Genomic DNA, 20,256 nt, shown 5'->3' on the forward strand with positions numbered 1-20,256 from the left:
CTGATTAGAATATTTGTTATTTTAAGGAGGGCTTCGTATTCTTCACTGCATCCTAAATAAAAATTTGACCATTTATGTACATGTACAAAACTTGTGTTGACTATCAGCTGCACTGATAGCAACAGCTTTATTTTTCCTTACTATTGCTAATTTAATTTCTCACTCCCTATCATCCAAAGAGTTCAAAATAGAAGAAAAGCATTAAGCTGAGAATGTTACATGACTTTGAATTTTTTTCATTGTAGGATAATTGAACCTTGTTACAATATGAGCTTTGCACTAGTTTAGGCAGCTGCACAACAGGCAGTAAATAAAAAAAAAAAGACAGTTTTCTCGTAGTAAATGTGATCTGCCTGTGATAGCACAATGCTCATTTTATGAAGCTGCATTTATTCTCATAATTGGCTATTTCCTATCCTTAAATGGCTATTTTTTCATGTCTGCCACCTTTTTATCAGTTTATTGGCCCTACAGTGACCACATTAGCTTTGTCTTCAAAATCAATTGACATTTTATGAAAAGAGTTTGCTACATATTTGGTTTAGTGAATTAGTGGCATGTAGTACATGTGCTTATCACATTGAATAATTGCTGTTCAAAGTAGAGTGTTCAGTGGCTAACCTATATATCAAATGTATTAATTTATTTTATTTCAGTATTATTAGTGGTTTTATTTAGAGCAAAAAGTTGGCAAAACTCATTTTGGGATGCTATAAGTATTCCAAATAGTGCTTTTTCACAAAAATTCCCATCCCAAGCTGGCATTGCATTTGACACAGACATTGAATTTCTGTACATGCTCAAATTGCAATCTAGGAATGTTGAACCTTGTGCATTATATAAATTGAAGTATTAAAACATCTAAACCATGCACAAACTAATCACCAACACTAAGATATTATTGTTTTATTTAACAGGTTATAGTCAGCTCTTTGGTAGCAGAGATCTTCTTCTTCCTTCTCTGCTTTGCCTTATATTTCTAAAGATGTTGCAAAGCTGTTTCTGCTGTCTGGCATGTATGGAATCATTCCTCATTAGTTCATGTACGGAACACCCAGAGTTACTCAGAAGGGGATCAAGCAGGGCAGACTGGCTTCAGCCACTCTGCACACACTCTGCACAGTTGTATGTAGTCCCTGCTCATTACAACCTGAGACATTTTATTATATAATAAAATGACTGTTGGGGATTGTGGCATCAGATTTTAGCCTGAGTGCCTGCATGAAGATTTGACCCACACACAGTTTACTGCATGAGAGCTGAGCCTTTCAGGAGGGTGCATAAGTTGAGCTTTTCTATGCCCAGTCATCTTCATGCCATCGCAATTAAGTCCATGTAGAATTCTATTTTTTAAGAAAGGATTTTTACTGTTGTTAGGTGGAAAAGTGTTCACATGAAAACTTATGTTTTGTGTTTATACAAGAGGTGTAATTAGAAGTAAAATATGCATCTGAGCTGGATTTTTTAAACTTCTCTTTGCATTTGAGTAAGTATTAGCTAATCTTGTCTCTAGTATCATTAAATTCTTATTAATTTGATTTTTCACTTCAAAACTGTTTGTGTAGCTCTAAAAAGAAAGAAACAAGCAGCATCTGTTAAAGCTGAAGAGAAATTTAGAATTTTTTTTGGAAGCTGGGATGGAGTTTCTGCTTGCTTGGGTTTTTTGTCCATTTGAATGCAAGCAAGCCAATGTGCTCTTGTTCGATGTGAGTAAAATCACATGCTGATGGAGAATGTGTGTTTCTAGGTGCCAGGTTGACCTGTCGACCCTGAGTAAAGAACAAACCCACAAGCTGGAGATGCCGCTAGAGGAGGGAGAGGGATACCTGGTATTGCTGGTCACTCTCACAGCCTCAGCTGCAGTCACTATCTCTGACCTCTCCATCAACTCCCTGGAGGACCAGAAGGAGCGAGAGGAGATACTGAAGAGATATGTATGAAGTTCTCTTTCACCCTTTGTTAAAAAAATATTGGCCTTTATAAAAAATAATTATTATGAGGGGAAAATCTAAATGTATCTCTTCTATTCTAATCACACCTAGCCAATGACAATCATTTAAACTAGTTATTAATATACAAGTAGTTACAGCTGGTACAAATAACATAAAGAAGGCTACAAATGCTCTTCATACAATAAGGTATTTTTTACACGGTAATTCAACTGTTTGAAAAGATGTCACATAATGAAAGTAATTTTACTGCCTTGCAGATAAATTTTACCAAGCAGAAAGTAACTAAGGGATCATGCAGCAACTGTACAGTTTCTAGTGATTGTTTATGCCAAATAGTTTGAGGTGCTAATGGTTTTCAGCTTTTTTTGGATCATCTGTTAAAGGGCAAGAGAATCTATTTTTTATCTTCATATTAGAGGCTGAAGCACATCAAAATAATTGTTTCAAACAATGTTTCCATTTTAAAATATTCTGAAGTAGATTATTTTAATATCCCAGCGTCCTCACATTACACAGAATCTTTGTAGTTTTATCAAAGCAACAGAGAGGGGAGCTCTTACTCCAGCATTTGCTAATACCTAAATCACTAAGAGTGACTGTCTCACTGCACATGAAGAAAGAAAGAAAAAAATGCTATTTCCACTTGCAATTACAAAGCTTTTATTGTACAATGCTGCCAGGTGTTTAGAAGGGCTTCTCTAGACACTCAGCCATTAACCAAGCTCTGACTATCAAAGAGGATGCTTAATTTATTTTTAAGATTTTAGAATATTCCTATTCCATGACGGACATCCTTTCAATAACTGAATTTAATAAAGATGTACCTTATCAGGCTGTGCAGATAACATGAAGTCCTAGTACTAATGCTGTACAATATTCTTCAAACAGATTAGCAGGATGTGTGCTTCAGCAAATTTATTCTGTCTATCTCCACTGAATCAGCTGTCTGCTAATGCTTGTACAACTCATACACCAATAGTGTTATCATAAACACAATTTAATAGAGGTGACTTAGTGAGGCTAAATATAATATTCCAAAATGAACTGAAGGCTAAGGTATTGTCCACCATCTCTGAAAAATAATTACAATTAAGAGAGTTATTGCACATTTTGGAATCTACCAAGACAGTCTGTGGTTGTCAAAATAGATGTCTCTAAATGGAATAATTTTTTGATGGATATGTTTTTGAGGTGCCGTAGTTCTTGCTACCAACAGCAACAATAACATATTTCTGTGGCTTATTCTATGTGATGATATGGCAGACGAGTGATACTGATGGTTTTGATTATTTCAGTAGCAGTATAGAAACATGCTATGACTGTACTATTAATCATTTTTCCTAAATCCTCAATTTTTTTCCCCAGTGTAAAGCATAATTACATGGCATAAGATTGATCTGGTTTATTCCTGTTTCTTGCATATACAAGGATATGTGTCTGTTCATATATTTACATTGCTGTCTGCATTTGAAAACATTTAAATTTTGGGAAGATATTCGTATTGCAGAGGTATGACTTTCTCATGAGTTTCTGAAAATTGTGGCATTTACATACCTTTTTGATAAATTCTATGGTTTTTATTAAAATTACCAGCAGAAGAAAGAAATTACCAGGATTAACTTAATTCAAGTAGTTTATTTTCACTGATGTTGAATTTGACTTTGGTATTCATATCTCCACTTCAGAACTAATACAAAGACAACGTATGCAATTAGAAGATGTAGAGTTCCCTGTTGAGTGGCAGTATTTTGGGGTTTCCGTTCTCTTAAAAAAAATCTAGTTTCCATTTGAGAAATGTATTTTGCACCCTTTCTACAGCCAAAAACAGTTAATGAGCTGACCTTGCCATCAGATCAAATAGCCTTAGAAAATGACTCTATTACTGTCACTTAACCATTTGTAGCTGAACATCAGAGCCTTACAAATTAAACAGGCATTACTGTTTGAACCATTATTTTACCACAATTATCTGAAAAGATTAATTCCTTTTGGGGTGAGGAGGGGGGCACAGTAATGGGTACAGACCAAGAGAGATTGTATGACCTTTTCAGAACTGGTGTGCTGAACTCATGGTCCCCCTTGTCACAGTTTAAAAACCAGAGGAGCTAGTTTAGAGAAGTTGTTAGCATTCCATTTTTATTATGACATTTCACAGTCATCCGATTTAATGTCCCTTGACCAGATTGTCCACTGTGAGACGATGGGCTTGAAATGTTATTTAGAGCATTGATAAAAGGTGAGCAGTTCTAAGATGACAGCGAGTCATAAGGCTGGTGGTGTGACATTAATTTTCTCCATAACAGAGATGGAATAAGACGTCATGGTGACAAGCTGTCAATCAGTACTAGCCCCTCAGTGTATCTCAATGCCATAGGATGGGGTATTGCTTCTCCCATAATAGAGCCGAACTGAGATGCTCTTCCTGACAGCTGCTGCAGCCATACAGAAAATATATTATACAGCCTTTCATTAAAAAAATAAAGAAGACTCATCTCCAGAGCATTTCAATCTTTACCCATCTACTGAGAGCTGAAAAGATTCCCAGAAAATCACAGATTCCTCTGCTATGGAAATTCTAGGCTTCAGAAACTACGTGGGTTTTTGATACCTTGAACAATAATCATAAATAAGAAGGCAGAATATCACTTGATAAACTATTACTTAAAGTTATATATTTAAAGTAATGTGTTAAAGTAATTTGCTTCTCCCAGAGCCTCTGTCGTGGCATGGTATTCATTTTCATCAGTATCCCTAGTCAGTATGTGTAGTAAAAGAATCTAAGCCAGCTACTTTCTGGAAATAAAAGTTCGAAAATTCTGTGGGATTCTAACAAAGATGTCAAAGCGAAATACAGCACTGGCACCCTTTTGAAGAGTGACCTAACCAGGATGAAATTTGGAAAAAGGGGGACTGTATGGCATCAGAGGAAGTGGGTGCCTTTGCTTGTCTTGCTTTGTATTTGGTTTTTGCTTTGTTTTATTTCTACAGCTTGGTGTTTTGGTCATTGGGAAACTTGAGTAGAATGTGGAAACATATTTGTAAATCCTGTAATTTTCATCATGCATATTACAGCAGAACTATCTCTGTTCTTGTACCAGTTCTGATAAGAAACTTCCAAACCCTGATCATCATTGTAATAAATGAAGGATGCCAAGACGCTTTTGAATTATATCAGTGCTATCTGTAACACCATCTCTGCTACTCTCAGTTTGTAAGCACATAAACAAGGGGTTGAGTGTGTGCTGATTGAAGCTGACCATCAGTATTTTGAAGTCATATTTATGATGACTATTTTATTAAAATTGGTAAAAATTATTTACTGCTATCCCATTATAACATGATGCATGTATATAACATATGGGCTACTACACTTAATTGGATTTTTAGTTCAGTGTAGCAAGGTCAAATCTTCACTGTAAATAGTAAGTGGTCAGCTGGGGTTTGTGAAATTAATATCTGTGATTTAACTGTTAGAATTATCTTATTAATAGAAAGACAGGGATGCATATTGTATATGTAACATCTTAATAGATAGATTTTCTGTGCAAAAACATACTGTTGTTTTTGCAAGCTGACATTTAATATTTCATTTAAGCAGCATCTGTGGTTTTTAGATTCAGTGATGTAATTTATTCTCATTTCTCATAACAGTAAATTTTGCCGTTGTAATAAATTAGGAATTGTTGATTTGATGTTTTTCCTGATGTTTGCTTTTTGTAGAAGTCTGGACATTGTCATAGGCAGTGGAAAAAGTTTCACCACATTAAAATTTTAGAAAAGACTACAGGCATTAAATACATTAGTCCAGATTTTAAAATATTTTAAAATAAAGGTATAGGCTAGTATTGATGAACAGAATTTGCAAAATTAACCACAAATGAGACCACATATATGGGTTTGCAAATCTAATTTTAGTTTATTCTTTTGGAGTTCTAGGGGACTAGGTTATTTAAGAACTGAACAATAGAGCCAGGTTAGTTATTAATTGATTCCAGGTTCAGAGTTGCATTCCATGTTCTATCATTTAAAACTCAGCAAATTTTAAATAATATTAAAAGCTAGAGTTTGAGATTATAGCATGTCACATCTCATTAGTGCAATACTCCCAGTTTGTTCGTTTTAGTTACTTGAAAAAAGAGCAGCAATGGAACATGTTTTTTAATAAGCTTTCTAAATCTGTGTTGGATCAATAAATGCAAGTGTTAGTGTAGTGTAGTGTACTCTTTTTTCTTCCTCTTTTTAATACATGTAGACATTGAAGAAATTTATGCTGAAAAATATAATGATTTATGATAAGAGCTTTCTGCCATGGAACTGGCAACATATTTTAATTCTTTTTTTGTCCTTTCTGCATGTGATTATTATGAACATTACTAAGATTTTGTTATCCTCTTTTGATTGCTTTTGCTGATGTTATTCGCAAGCTTATATAGGCGTATATGGTTTATGCAAGCTTGCATATAATAGTCAACTACAAAAATCTAAATTGGCCCTAGGTCACTGCTCAAGACAATACTGGAGCCATCAAAGGGAAAATGTAATTATAGGTCTTGCAAAATAATTCAAGGAGAAGAGTTGTTTCATTTTTTGCATTAATTTTTTTAGTAACACTGCTGTAATTTCAAATTTTGAAGTACAGTTATTCCCATAGTACTGGGGGATTAATTCACTAATATTTGTCTTACATTTAATCACTCATATTCTAACTTTTCCTTTGTAATTTTCATTGATAAGTTAAAGCTGCAAAATACAGGAAGAAATGCAAACAACTGTACATTCTTCATTGAATAATGTTTAGAAGTCTGAGTATGTAGACAGAATTACAGTAACTTACATCTGGGCTAGGGAGGAGACTATTAATATTACTTTTGGTTAGTCTCTTTTGCAATCCAGAATTATTTTTCTTTTTATTATTTTTTAGAGTCCAATGATGATGTTCCATAACATCAGCGATGTGGGATTTCTTCAGGTGAAGGTCATCAGGGCAGAAGCATTGATGGCAGCTGATGTCACAGGCAAGGATTCATTTAGTTTCTGTGACGCTTAATACCGTAGTGAGATTTGGTTTTTTTTAGAACTGGGAAAAAAATGCTTAAAACAGAAGTCTGTCTAAAGGTTATATTCTGTTTGTGCACTTTCACCTTTTGCTCATTAATGAAAAAATCTAAACACAAACAAACAAAACTTTTGTAAGCAAAGCAGCAAATAACTCTAATGCTAGCAGAGCCCTGTGTAGATTGTTTCTCATAAAGGTGAAATATACATTTTTCTCCATCAGACATCCTACAAAAATTATGTAGAAGAAATTTCTTTTTTTAGTGGATGAAACTATACAAATTTATCAACATTAAAACTGAATTCCAAGGGACAAGGCAAATAAAGGGTTCCAGACTTTACTACTTTAAAGCTGTTCCCAAAAGAGCCCCTTGATATATGTAAGATATTTAGCAAGGCTGTTGTTGGTTTCAGACATTTCAACTGAATGCAGCTTGCTGTAGCTTCTGCTTATCTTTTTACGATAAGGGAAATAAGACTTTTAAAAAAATTTTCTATTTTACATTGTAAGTTGAATGGTTCATTTGACATATTGCTTTGCAAAATAAAGAAAAAGTATTTCAGCCATACTGACCATATTTCTGCAGAAATGTCCAAGTTATCTCCTTTAAGTACAATCACCTTCATACCGCCCAAGTTGAATGGAGCAAAATGAGCTGCATCTGTGTCAGAAAATAGCCTTCTCTGCTTAAAACAATAAAAAAAACTTTTAGAAATGGGAAGAAAATAAAAGGAAGCTAGAATAAATGTTCTGTTACAGGAGAAGATATAGATATAGAGCAGCTTCTTCATTTTTTAATATTTTTTGATAATTAACATGACTACCAGTATTTTGGAAAAGGTAATAGTGCAAACATTTTATTGCTGAAACTGATCATCCAGTTTGTGGCACACAAAATAACAGATTCTATTTTTGGTTAGTTTGTAGAAATGCTTCTAAAGATCCCTTCATCTGGTTTGACCTTATAATCCAATGTTGTCTGAACAGAGAGAGAGATTAAGTTATTCAGGGGCAAATGGGATAATTCAGTCCCTGACCTTGTTCAGTCTTCGACTTTTCAAATCAACATGTTATTTGTGCTGGCTGAACAATTTTTTTGGAAATATATTTGATTCAATTAAAGATGTACAGAGCTACCAAAAATTTTCAGACATTGTGTTAAGGATGACAGACAGGAAGATGGGGAAGAGTGCTCAGTATCTTCCCTGTCCTGCATATTCTGTTTGTTAGTAAGAAAAAGCATTTATACAGCAGATGTATTTTGTAAGATGGCTGCACATTCCAGATGTCACAGAAATCTTGTATATTCTGGACAAAAATAACTGCGTATTTTGAAAAGAGGATGAAGTGGTTTTATTATCTGCTGTAGTAGTTTAGCTATTTTTAGTAACTTGTAGTTATGTACAAGTCATTAATTTAAAATTAAACTTTATATAGTAATAGTGAGAAACAAAATAGGTATTTGGTGATTGTCAATAAACCATGTTTGCAAAAATTGTGTAAAACCTTGACCAACCTTTATTCAACTGAGTATTTAGTGTGGAGAGTGCTGTCATCATTGGTGTTACTTGCACCACTAAGGGTTGCTTCTGTGAGTAAAAGGTAAGGAGTAGTTTGCTCATCTTCCTGTATTGTGTTTTCAGAGTTAATCTTTTGCTCCTGAGTCTGAAAAGTAGCTAGAACAACTCTATAGTACCTGTGTGTTTTGCTCTGTTCCCTGTCTGCTGAACATATCCCATTTCACTTCCAGGAATATTTTCATGTGAAGTAATAAATCAAAATTTATTAGTTTGAGCTGAGTAGATTTTTAAAATCCTTAGTATTCCATCATTAAACATAAGCACAGAGGGAAAAAGATTTCTGTAATTTTTAAGTAGTCATCAATCTTACTACCATTGCAAGGATTTTTTTTCCTTTCAAAATGTGAAATTTTTCCATTGTACCATACATTGAGCAGCATTGTAATACTGTATTAACTCTGTGTGAATAAAGAGCAATTGAGACTCCTGTTGAATGAATGACTAAAAAGCACAAATTACTTTTTAATGAAACCCTCAATTTTACTCCTTTCTTCCGAAAGCTCATAGCCTCACTCAGTGGAATGCTGCTGAAGTAGATCAGTTTAGTTAAGCCCCTAATAAATTGTTGATAGCCAAAGGCAGTTATTTTCCTCCAGTTTCAATAGTCTAATGTTGGACGGTGTGCTTCAAATCCTTAAGGTTAGTACAGATTTTTTTTTTTTTAAAACAGAGTGATTAAGGGTGGTGGTTTGGGTCTCAGCTTACAACCCCCCTCACATGTTCATGCAATGAATAATGTGCGAGGATGAGCTGAAATTTCACTTAAGTTGTAGGCAGGGGAGCAAGTAGACATTACCAGTTTTGAAATGTGGTGCTGCTGGAACAAGCCATAACTGGATATTAAAAATACCCCAGAAAAGAACAGTCAGACAGACTTCTTGCTCAACCCACTTGCCAGGAGGTCGAGGAGAGGAAGAATGACTGAGGGGTTGAGAGACTCCCCACTGGTGCTTGAAAGCTCACCTTGGTTTTTGGTAGAGCTGAAAAATAGGGTATCTTTCAGGACCAGGGCCTTTGGAAAAATTATTGGGTCTCTGAGGTTGTTTCCCCTAGAAAAACAGTGTCATTCCATGGTCAATACAGAATTTTAGGGATTCTACCAATGCAACATTATGCTCTGTTGGAAATTGTGGTCACAGCAAATACACCTTTCTGGAAATTATGTATTTTTTAGCATAATTTTTGGAAACTGTAATCTAATGAATGGAAAGATATTGGGAATGAAGTTTACTTTTTCCTTCTCTATCTGAGAAGAAAGTTTCAACTGGATCTTCCATTGTGTTTTAGCTATTCAGTGCATGGCTGTTTTCTCCCTAAATCCTGAGCTACAAGAAGCTATTTTCCTGTTTCCATACATCTTTGCTTGCTTGTGGTATCTCTATCAGTCTTTCTCAAGGATTTGGCTGCTTGTAGAGCCCTGGCAAGATAGGTGGTGTGGCTGCAGTAACATCCTTTGATATGAAAAGATTTTTTGATGGTTCAGTAAAACCTAAAGTATAATGGACTCATCATGACAGCTGGCTTCTGACGTTTATGCATATGGCTTTCACCTAACCCATATGAATTATGGGTAGTAAAGCAATAAGCCTTTCAGGGTGATACAGTTTAGTGTTAGGCAATAGTCAGATACATATATTCCCTCTGCAGCGTAGTCAGGTATGGGTGGGTTGTAGTGGAAGGCTGCTGGCTTTTGAAGGCTGTGCCTGTATCTCCTTTACTAGGGCAGAGGCATTGCTCCTTTTCCTTGTGTCATGAAATAAAATTCAAAATCTCTGCCTTATCATTGATAAAAAGTAAGCGGGGTGGGAAAAGATGTGCCACAGGTTTGATCGATCTCAGCAGAAGTGCTGGTTTTAAGGAATAATAGCAGCTCAGATTCATTAGCAGAGCAAAACTCAAGCTCCATAAGATAGCCTGAGTAGAAAATAGCTTGTTTTGTAGTCTTTGGGCTTTAATTAAGATGTGTTCAATTCTAGCCCCCTGGCTCCCTTCTTCCCCTGCCCCCACCCTTCTTGCTGTGTCACAGACCAGCGATCAGACGCTTTCAGATGGTCCAGCCCATGACTTTGACCTTCTGCGAGGTCTTGTGTTCCCTGGGGAACCGTTCAGCTCATGAGGTCTGATTTCACACTTCCAGGATGCCTTGGCTCTCATAACAATGACAGGGAGACAAAGCCCTTTAGAGTGGGCCGCATGGGGACTTGTTTAAATTGGAAACTAGAGAGGAGTCAAGGAACAAGGTTACAGGCTACAGAATAGTGCTTTTAATAAAGAGCTCACAGCTCTGGTTCAGCTCAAAGAGGGCTACCTCTGTACAATTAATTGAGACATTTATCTGGAGCATCTTAGGCCTCCACTTTCTCACAGAATTATGTGATAAATATCAGCTAAGAGGCAAATGAAGTGTGCATGAAATGAATTTTTAACACTTTGATTACTGTGTCTTCAGTCTTCATTAGAAGTAAATTTATTTGTATTTCTGTCCTCATTATTAGTCATTTGTCTGTGTTTTTTCTGCGTAGTGTGATTTCAGAACCTTATATATCAGAGAGATTTTACTAAAGAGCTCGGTGATGTTTAGGTTTGTTTTCAAAAGCTTTTCAGGCTTTTTCTCCTCTAAAGAAGAGAAACTAAACATGGAAAATGAGTCAGATTTTCTTTTTTTTTTTTCTTTTTCAGTTTTATGTCTGGAAGTCAGCCTCTCTTCTAAGAAAATTCCATGTTAAGATTTTGATTACAGTGCTTGAAAGTAGGATGAAGAGACCAAGATAGCTAATTGTGCTGAATGTAAATGTCTTTTCTAAAATCTGTCCTGCTAAACTGTCCTAACATCACATGTGCAAAAATGGTCTCTGAAATGGTTCTTCAAATGCTAGGAAATGTCAGAGCGATGAACACAAACATTAAATTCACAAAGGTATGGAAGCCCATGCGTATAAAATTGAAGGAATAAATTCACAGGCCCTTTGGAAATACGGTTCCAAAAGTAATTTGCTCTGTCAATTAGTGCAAACAGATTTCAATATACATTTAATCTATCTCCACAAAATACAAAAATCTAGTAGATGGGCAGTATTCTATGGTAGATAAAATATTTCATCAAGTCCTATCATATAGGTCACCTGGAGACTTTGGTCCAATATCATGTACAGCAAAGCTACTGGATTTTAAGTACCAGTTCTAGCATAGTAATGGAAAAATCAGGATTTAAAAGATGTTTTTTAAAGATATTTTATTAAAATATATTTTTTGTTAAACATAGCATTTATAATTATACATACAGTGAAAAGATGGCTTGGGATTAATTCTTTTTTCTGGAAATATTCCGTGGAAATGAGTTTAACTTCATTGTGGCTTTACACTGACTTGCCTTGTAAGATACCTCAAGCATTCATGGTATCAGTCTGTTGCAACATGTTTGCATCAGCACAGATAGAGTGGAATTATAATTCCCATTTTAAAGATGGAAAACTAAGAAAGGTTAACTGCCTCAGCTAAGGCCAACAGAGCAAGTCCTTGTCAAAGGTGGCATTTCACTTGGGTTCTGTACTTAATCCATTAGATAAGGCAGCTTCTCATGCTATTGAGCCATTCCTCCTCCTGGCCAAAGGTCAGACTGACTGCTCTGCTGCAAGCAGCTGGCTGGCAGGGAGCTTGGAACAACATTAGTGACATTAGTGTCTGCATGAGTGGCACTGCCCCCCAGAGTCATGAACTGGCTGCCTTGTCTTCTAAAAAAATAACGGCCTTTTTAGCTGTGGGGACTTAGATCCGTAATGGATAGGCATGGCCAGAGGTAGGGGAGAATCATAATAGCCTATGAAATATTCAAACAATATTTTGGCTTTCATAGCCATGTTAATGTTGGCTGAACTTTGTGAAGTTATGGTTTGAGAACTTGACTTTTAAATGTAGAAATGGAATTGAAATTCCTTATCAAGTTTTTTAACTGTCCAAAGCATTTTTAGTTCAATTTGGTAATGTAATATCAATAAAGCAACAATTATATAATACTTAGTTTAGAATAAGGCTAGTGATCTGATTAAAGTTGGTTCATGGTGTAGCTAATGCTGAAATTGACTTTTTATCAGTTTTTTTAACTTTATGAACTGTGAAATGGAAAAATTATGAAATTATTTGTTTCTCTGGAGTTTTACTGAAGCATTGCATGTTTTCCATAGCCATGGTAGAAGTACCTCTGCAAGACTTATGGGTATCTAACCCAATGCTATGTGCTGCCCCTTGTGAGTTAATACATAAGAAGTGCAATAAGTTTTAGCGGACATGTAGATCTCCTATGTGCTTTCTTGCTTGCACATACTCTGAAATTACATCAATGGTGATTCCTATGAAGAGCCCATGGCAGCCTTAATTAAGAGAGTAAGCCTTTCTGCGGTGACTGATGGTCTTTATGATTTTTCATTTTCTTTTCTCCAGGATTCAGTGGAATTTCAGTGATTGACAGTAGAAAAGCATGATGTTTATTACTGTACACAAGTGTTTTCTTCCGTTCTAAAACAGAGAATTTTCCTACTGCATAAATATAGATGTTTCAATTTTTTTTTTTTACTAAAGTCTTCTGTTTTACAACATTAACTGATTAACATGTAGATGACATGCAGTTCTCTGGAGAAAAATGCCTGTATTTAATAGAATTTTATAATGAAAAAAATCACAGTTGAAATTCTACAAAACATGGCAAAAAAGATGGGCAAATTTAAGATTTGACAGCTTTTCATCAAAGAAGAGTCTGCTTTGTGTACAAGTGGAGCTAGGAAGTGAGTGCGAAAGTGCAATTATATTGAATTGTTTGAAAGAACTGCTATGTCTCAAAATTAATTTTTTCTGGAAAACAGTTTGCCAAGAATCAAAAATTGATGTTGGACAATTTGCACCTTGGAGACCATTGAAGGACAGGTCTTTATAAATTGCCCAGAAATATAATTTATATCATATTGCAGTTTGATAGCTCTAACACTCAAATAAAGTTCATAATTAGACAAATAAAAGATCCTTGCATCTGAATTGGTCATGTGTCTTTACCATCTCTTGTGAAAAAGTAGTACTTTTGTAGTTGAATTTGAGATGACCCCCAATGGTTTGTTGTTCTACCTGCCCCCTACATTGGACGGTTCAGCTCACTTCCAGCCTGGAAGGTAGGCTGCGGTGGTGGGTGTGAGACCAGTCCACCAGCCCATGACCATCATTATACGAGGGTTCACAAGTCACCTGATAGGTTTGGTGCTTCTTTATGAATTTCAGCATAGAGTGCCAGATGAAAGTCCTGTGTTGTTTGAACTGATGGAAAGGGCCTTTCCCAGACTTTTCCACTAAAAAACACAGGCAATGTGGTGCTGTGGCTACCCGAGAAGAAAATCCAGAAGCTAAAATTGTGTGGAGATTAGGGCTTTGTTGTTTTGATTTTCTAACTATTTTGAGAAGCAGTTAAAGGTTGCTTTTATCAGTCACTATTTAGGTCTCTTTTCCATCACGAAAAAGTGCATTTTATATTTTCTTGCGGGAGAAAAATATTTAGGTGACCAGTCAAAACAGATAATGAATCTGAGCTTCCAACTAACTTTGATTTGTTTGTGAAGGACTTCCTGGGCTCTAAGGGACTTTGAGTTTTGAAGAAAACAACAAATAACACATCTCTTGTTCCTGGTTACTATCTCTTTTTGGAAAGGCTCTTTTTTGGGCTGATTGCAGGTTATGGGTGTACAGTTCATCTAGGGACATGTGGTAGTTCTGAGAAATAAGATGACAAATAAAAGACTAAATTAAATTAATGTGTGCATGATGTGCAGTGTGAGGGACACAGTGCTGACTGAAGTAAAATACTTTTCTTAGATCTAAGTAAGGTAATCTCAATTTGTGCTCTTGTCTTGCAATGTCTAAAGACATAGCATAGCACAAACAAGGGTATCTGTCAAACTAGATGCAACATGGGGCCTAAAATTCAAAAGCTTCAAAGATAAATATAAGACAGAATTCAAAGCTTCAAAAGATAAATAGTTCTTTAGGGTTTTTTTTCAGTGGTGGCATACATTACAGAGTAGAACTCCTAGAGTTCATTCTCAGATAGTCTAGTTCTGTAATGGGTAAAGGGGGAAAAGGGGTGAGGGAGATCTGTCAAAAGAGAAGTTGCTTTTCCTTCCAATTATGCATATTATGTATATTATGTAAATTAGCAGTTTATTTCTATAATTTCAGGAGCCCTTAGGACTGTACAAGTAGACACCAAAAAGCAAGAGACCTTACTGCAACAGAATGCATAAACGAGATTTTTGTATTGAGGTTTTCTGCAAGTTTGATTTCAGTAAGTTGAAAGGTGTGTTTTGTCTTATTGCTACTTACTTTTATCATGAATTCCTGCAATCAGTGGTAGGGTGTGATAGCAGTTAGCCCCACTGTGGTCATGAGATACTCAAAATTTTCAGTGTTGGTGTTGGTGCTGCTGGGAGCATGCTTTTAATGTGTGCCTTAGGCAGGTGGTGGTCATCTTACTCTTGTACAGCACTGACCACATGCTTAGGATTGTATTCAGAAGTTTGTTGTGGATGTCTGCCTGATCAATAGCTAAATGTCTGTAAAGTCACTGGAACAGTAGCTGGAGGCCTACAAAAAGCACAGAACAGGGATTGCTAGTTGGAAGATCCTCAGTAGATACAGAGGGTTTGGTGGAATTTCTTGACATATGACAGGTTATATACACTTATATACAACAGTTGTGGTTTAGTCTATAGTGAAAGGCATTGTCATGACAATATAATATAACTGATATAACTGAGCATAGGCAGCACTAGTCTAATCAGATACTTTTAGAAAGGATAGAGGGAGAGCACATACTCTTCTGAACATGTGTGGTTCTTTTATATAAAAATGAGGAAAACCGTTTCTGTATCTCTTGTTTGAAATAACTAATCACATTAACTGACAAAAGTTGTCTGAAGTTGCCTGTTGTGTTGTGCTTAAGATACTGGTTTTGAATAATATAGTGATGTTGGATCTTTTGGGTCCTCCTAGAGACCAAGGAGACCTAAGGAAATTTTTTACTTTTTTAGTGCTCTCTTAAGGCTTTCATTGGGAATGATCCCATAATTTGGAATACTCTTGCAATGCAGCAGGTTGCCAAGGCTGTCAGTGAGAGTTAAGATTGCAGTTACTCTTTCTAATAATGACAACTTGAAAGATGATAGATAGATAGATAGATATGAGTTTCAAGTCTTCGTGCATTGCTCTGTCTTTGTCTTTCTGAATAATGTTCATTTATTTGTGTTAGTGTTTTAATAATGTTTGCACATACCTTATGTTGAGCCTGTCAGCCATGAGTGGTGCCTTTCAGATGCCCATCTTGGTTATGAGTGTTTTAGCATATGGAAGAAGTGCCCGTAGGCAATGGCGAAGGTGCATATGGGAACTTCATAACCTCTTTATATGATAAAACCAATATTCCTTAGCAGAGATGTTCAAAGCTGGGAGACTTTGTCAGCCATGGTATTTGAATCTTCCATTGAACCATTTCATGATATTGCCTCTATTCAAATTTGTTCTTGTAGTATTTTCAAATGATAGGAGAAAGGAGGTATGAAGTGTTGACTGTCAATGAGGGATTTTTTCATTTCTGAAAACCATTTGTCTTTGTTTTGATTGAGGAGCTCTGTAATTAATGTTACATATTATTGATTGATACCCATATAAATCTATGAGAAGAGTCATTGAAAAAGTGCATGCCAAGAGGCACAGAAAATAAATAAATGTAGTAAATACCCTCTCTTTATTTCTAAGCAATGGCCTGTATATGCTGCAATGTAATTTCCTGTGTCTGTATATGTTTCATAAGCTCAACTCACATTGCACCACCATCTGCAAATATGATTGATAATACTTCAAAAATTGAGATGCAGTAGTCCACCTGCTGTGTCAGTGCTGCCTTGTAATTTTAACTATCTTCTGGTTGCTTCTTTTTCAAATACTGAAAGCTAAAGAACTCCAGTAATATAAATAGTTTAGGTTTCCTACTACCATTTAGCCTCATGAAGTAGGAAAACCTTGAGATGTGTGGCACATCCATTTCTGCTGACTAATGAATTGAATCATTTTTCAGTGGGAAACATTCAGCAATATATGATTTTCTAGACAAGGTAAGCATTAATTAACTGTGATTCACAATGTGTTTAAAACAATTATTCTTTATCATTAAAGTTAATAATATGCACATCAACCCTTGATGTAGTCAAAATCGATACTGCAGTTTGGGAGATGTGGTCCCTAGACAGCTTTATCTAAGTATTGATTTCAGTGTCATTTGTATAAGGTGTGAAACAAATTATGTGCTTCCCTAATATCATTAATGTAGCCCCACTAATGTAGCTACTGTAGCTACTCAATTTATGGTTTCTAATAATGCATGAAAAAATAATACACAATTATTGAAGACATTGTGAAATACAATTGTATAGTATGCTAGATTTAATTGTGGAAGGCCAATGCCAACATTCAATATATTTTGAAGAGTTTACTGCCCAAAAAAAAGTCTGGAGAGAAGAGCAAGCCATGAGGTACTATGCAACTCAATTGTTCATTTACATCAGACAAAGTTCCCCTGGGTCCAGGCAGCTGCAATTTGTTGTTTGGCCTTCTACTTACATGAAAATAATGTGTACACTTGTACTCTGCCAAAGGCAAAGGTTACTCCCTTCAGTTACTGGAGAAAATAAAAATATAAAAGCAGGATAGCATGTCTATGTCTTGGAGAGCATTTATAGCTCTTGCCATTACTGTCATAATTTGAAATATTAGTTAAATAATTTAGTCCACAATGTGATTTCTTCCCTTTATTGCCTCTTTATTGAAAGAGATCTTCCCACCATACCCCTCATGTTCTTGTTAGTGTTCTTTCCATCATAGCTGTTCCTTAGGTCTACCTCGCTACCCCTTCTTAACCTTCTAGGAAATTTCAGGATTGTCCTTAAACCCTGCAGATACCCACTCCATCACCCTTCCTTCCTACCACTTTGGAGAGCTCCCTTTTCAGACAGCCAAGCTGTTCTTAAGCATCAGATTCAGGTGTCTACTTTTCTTCTTATCCTTTTGTCCTAGTTTGGCCAAAGATGTGTGAGGGCAGAGCCTGGAGCCATGTGGGCCTGTCTAGATTGTTATTCTGTACCGCTCAAATCATTGCTGGCAGGTAGAAGTCATGGAGTCTCACTTCCGAGATGAAGGGGTCATGACTTCTGGTGAAGGAGAACAGGGGCAGTGCAGAGGTTTGGCAGCCATTTTCTCCCTTTCTGGGGGAGTGTGTGGTGACTGGAATGGTGGGTTGGTGCTGGCCCTGACTGTAGGATTTGTCTGCCATTGTGGTTTTTTTCATTGTCTTGGTCTTGGGGAGAAAAAGTGCAGGTGTGGAAAGTTTGTGTGTCATTGTTTTTCATTGTCTCAGGCTTGTAGGAAAAAAACGTAGTGGAGGGAGTGGTGGGGTGGCACCGTCTGCGACTCAGTAAGCATTTTGCGTGTAATCACCCTCTACACTGTTACTGTTTGCTTTCTATCTCATTGGTGTTTCCAGTAAGTTGTTATCTCAATCCATGATTTCTGTCTTTTGTTTCTGTCACCTGAGGGAGGGGTTGGTGGGGGAGAAAAGCTGTTGCCTGTGGTTTAATTTCCAGGTGGGCTTAAACCATGACAGCCTTTAATTGGCATCCAATGTAGGGCCTGAAGGGTTGAGATTACAATAAATCTGTACAGAATTGGTTGGAAACAATTTTTACCTAGGTATTTTGTATGAAGTATGGAGCCTCATGCTTCCAATATTGCTTGTCTTTTCATTTGTGTGTGGTACCTAACCCTGTGTATACTTCTGCATGTGCACTATGTGACCATTACAGTGCTCTTTTTGAGAGCTGGGAGAGGAATCAGGATTTCTTTGTTGATGTACTGTGTGATGGCAGCTTATGGCATGATAATATCAAGGGCAATGAGGGTCACTTGGGATGTGTTTTCAGTGTTTTCTCCTGCCCTGGTCGTGGGTGCTACCTTTGAGAATTCATTAATAATCATACTAGGCCTAGGCCTGTGGCGGGGAGCAAGGGAGGATGATTTTCCCCAGAATTTCACCCTCTTCCCTCAGGCTTGTTACAGCAGCTTTTGAGAGTTTTGACTTCCCTTTGGATGTTAAGGAAAGCATGATCTTGTTGCTAATTCTGCCAGGTCTCCTCAATGTGGTCTACACCATGTTTAGATTTACAAAAGAGATTTCTATGAAGGTCATTCAGAGATTTGCCTGGAGGATGCATAGTCATGAGTACCATGGAATGTGAGAAAAAATGGGCCAGTTTTGCAGGAAATTCTCTGCTCCAATAGTTTGGAAGTCACCCCTCAACAGCTACAGCATCTTGTTAAAGTGGCAAGGAAAATGCTGTGACAGCTCCAGAGAGGAGCAACTTTTTCCAGTGTCTTGAGCCCTAGCTACAATTTTTCAGAAACTGCTCTTCACTAGAGAGCACGCTCAGGGGGAGGAGGAGGAAAACAGACCAACAGGCACCACGGCCACTCAAACTGCAGCTGAATCAGAGGAACAACCTGTGCTGGTAGCAGCTGCCCCTGTACAAAAGAAGAAATCCAAGACCATATCAGTTCACATAGGGATGCAGAGGGAGCAGAACCTTCATCCTGGAACAAGAGGAAGAGGCAGGGCCAGAGATAATCACCAATCCATATCCCTGGCTGAGCTGTGATATATCTGAAGAGATTTCAGCCACCAGTTGGGTGAGCCCCTACTGACCTGCCTGGTCTGATGTTGAGATATTGAAGCCCGTGATATGAAACTAAACTGTAGTGAAGCCAAGCACCTGGGATCCCTTCCGCAGGATGTGGGTGTTGACAAAGGCATTTGGAAGAGGACAGAAACGCTCAGCCTTCGGAGGTGACTCCTTTCAACTGTGAGAGAAAGGTATTCTCTCAAGGATGATCTAGTAGTGCACCCAGGCAGGTGGGTGGAGAAAGGTATGGAGAAAGGTATCCAGTACCTGAGAGAATTAGCTGTGCTGGAGGTAATCTATATGGATTCAAATAACGAGCAGTCCCCTGTAGATCCAGATGAGGTCCAGTGTACACAATCCATGTGGCAGAAGTTTGTATGGAGCTCATCATCATCGTACGCCAACTCACTGACATTGATGTCCATGAAAGGAGAACAAACAGTGCTTTAGGTGATTCCCTGGCTCCAGCAATCAGAAGATCATATTTTTCTTCCTCCTTTTCCTTACTCTGTCCAAGACTGAAGACAGAATAAAAAATTTAGGAAACTAGAGAAAACATGTCCCACACCGCATCAGTATGGACCAGAGTCTCTGCTATTGGGACTAAGCAGCCCCCTGCTCCAGAGAGAGGGTACACACCAAAAGGTAACCAGTGGTTTTAGCTGCATGACCACAGAGAGGAAGTGGGATGAAAAACCCACCTCTGCTCTGGCAGCATGGATATGCGAGTTGAGAGGAAGAACAACCACTGCAGGAAGTTCTTCAAGGAGGAGATGCTACTCCAGTTTCGAGTGGGCAAGTCCTCAGACCAAAGAGCTGATGTTAGTTTCAATCCTCTTGAAGGGACCTCCAGACCATATTTACGAGAAGGGAACAACAAGTACTATGACCAGAATTAGAGGGGCCCT

General features: G+C 37.1%; 1 protein-coding gene across 10 annotated transcripts in view; it reads left to right on the forward strand.

Annotated features, from left to right (window-relative positions):
• Nucleotides 1–20,256, forward strand: part of MCTP1 (multiple C2 and transmembrane domain containing 1) — a 238,543-nt gene that overhangs the window by 99,550 nt on the left and 118,737 nt on the right. For all 10 annotated transcript variants that reach the window (XM_048291238.1, XM_048291240.1, XM_048291243.1 and 7 more), the window contains exons 9-10: nt 1,748–1,934; nt 6,874–6,967. In XM_048291238.1, coding sequence (XP_048147195.1) covers nt 1,748–1,934; nt 6,874–6,967 — 281 coding nt within the window. The remainder of the gene's footprint in view (nt 1–1,747; nt 1,935–6,873; nt 6,968–20,256) is intronic.

This window comes from Corvus hawaiiensis, chromosome Z (assembly GCF_020740725.1).
Source record: "Corvus hawaiiensis isolate bCorHaw1 chromosome Z, bCorHaw1.pri.cur, whole genome shotgun sequence".
In the NCBI taxonomy this organism is placed as follows: domain Eukaryota; kingdom Metazoa; phylum Chordata; class Aves; order Passeriformes; family Corvidae; genus Corvus; species Corvus hawaiiensis.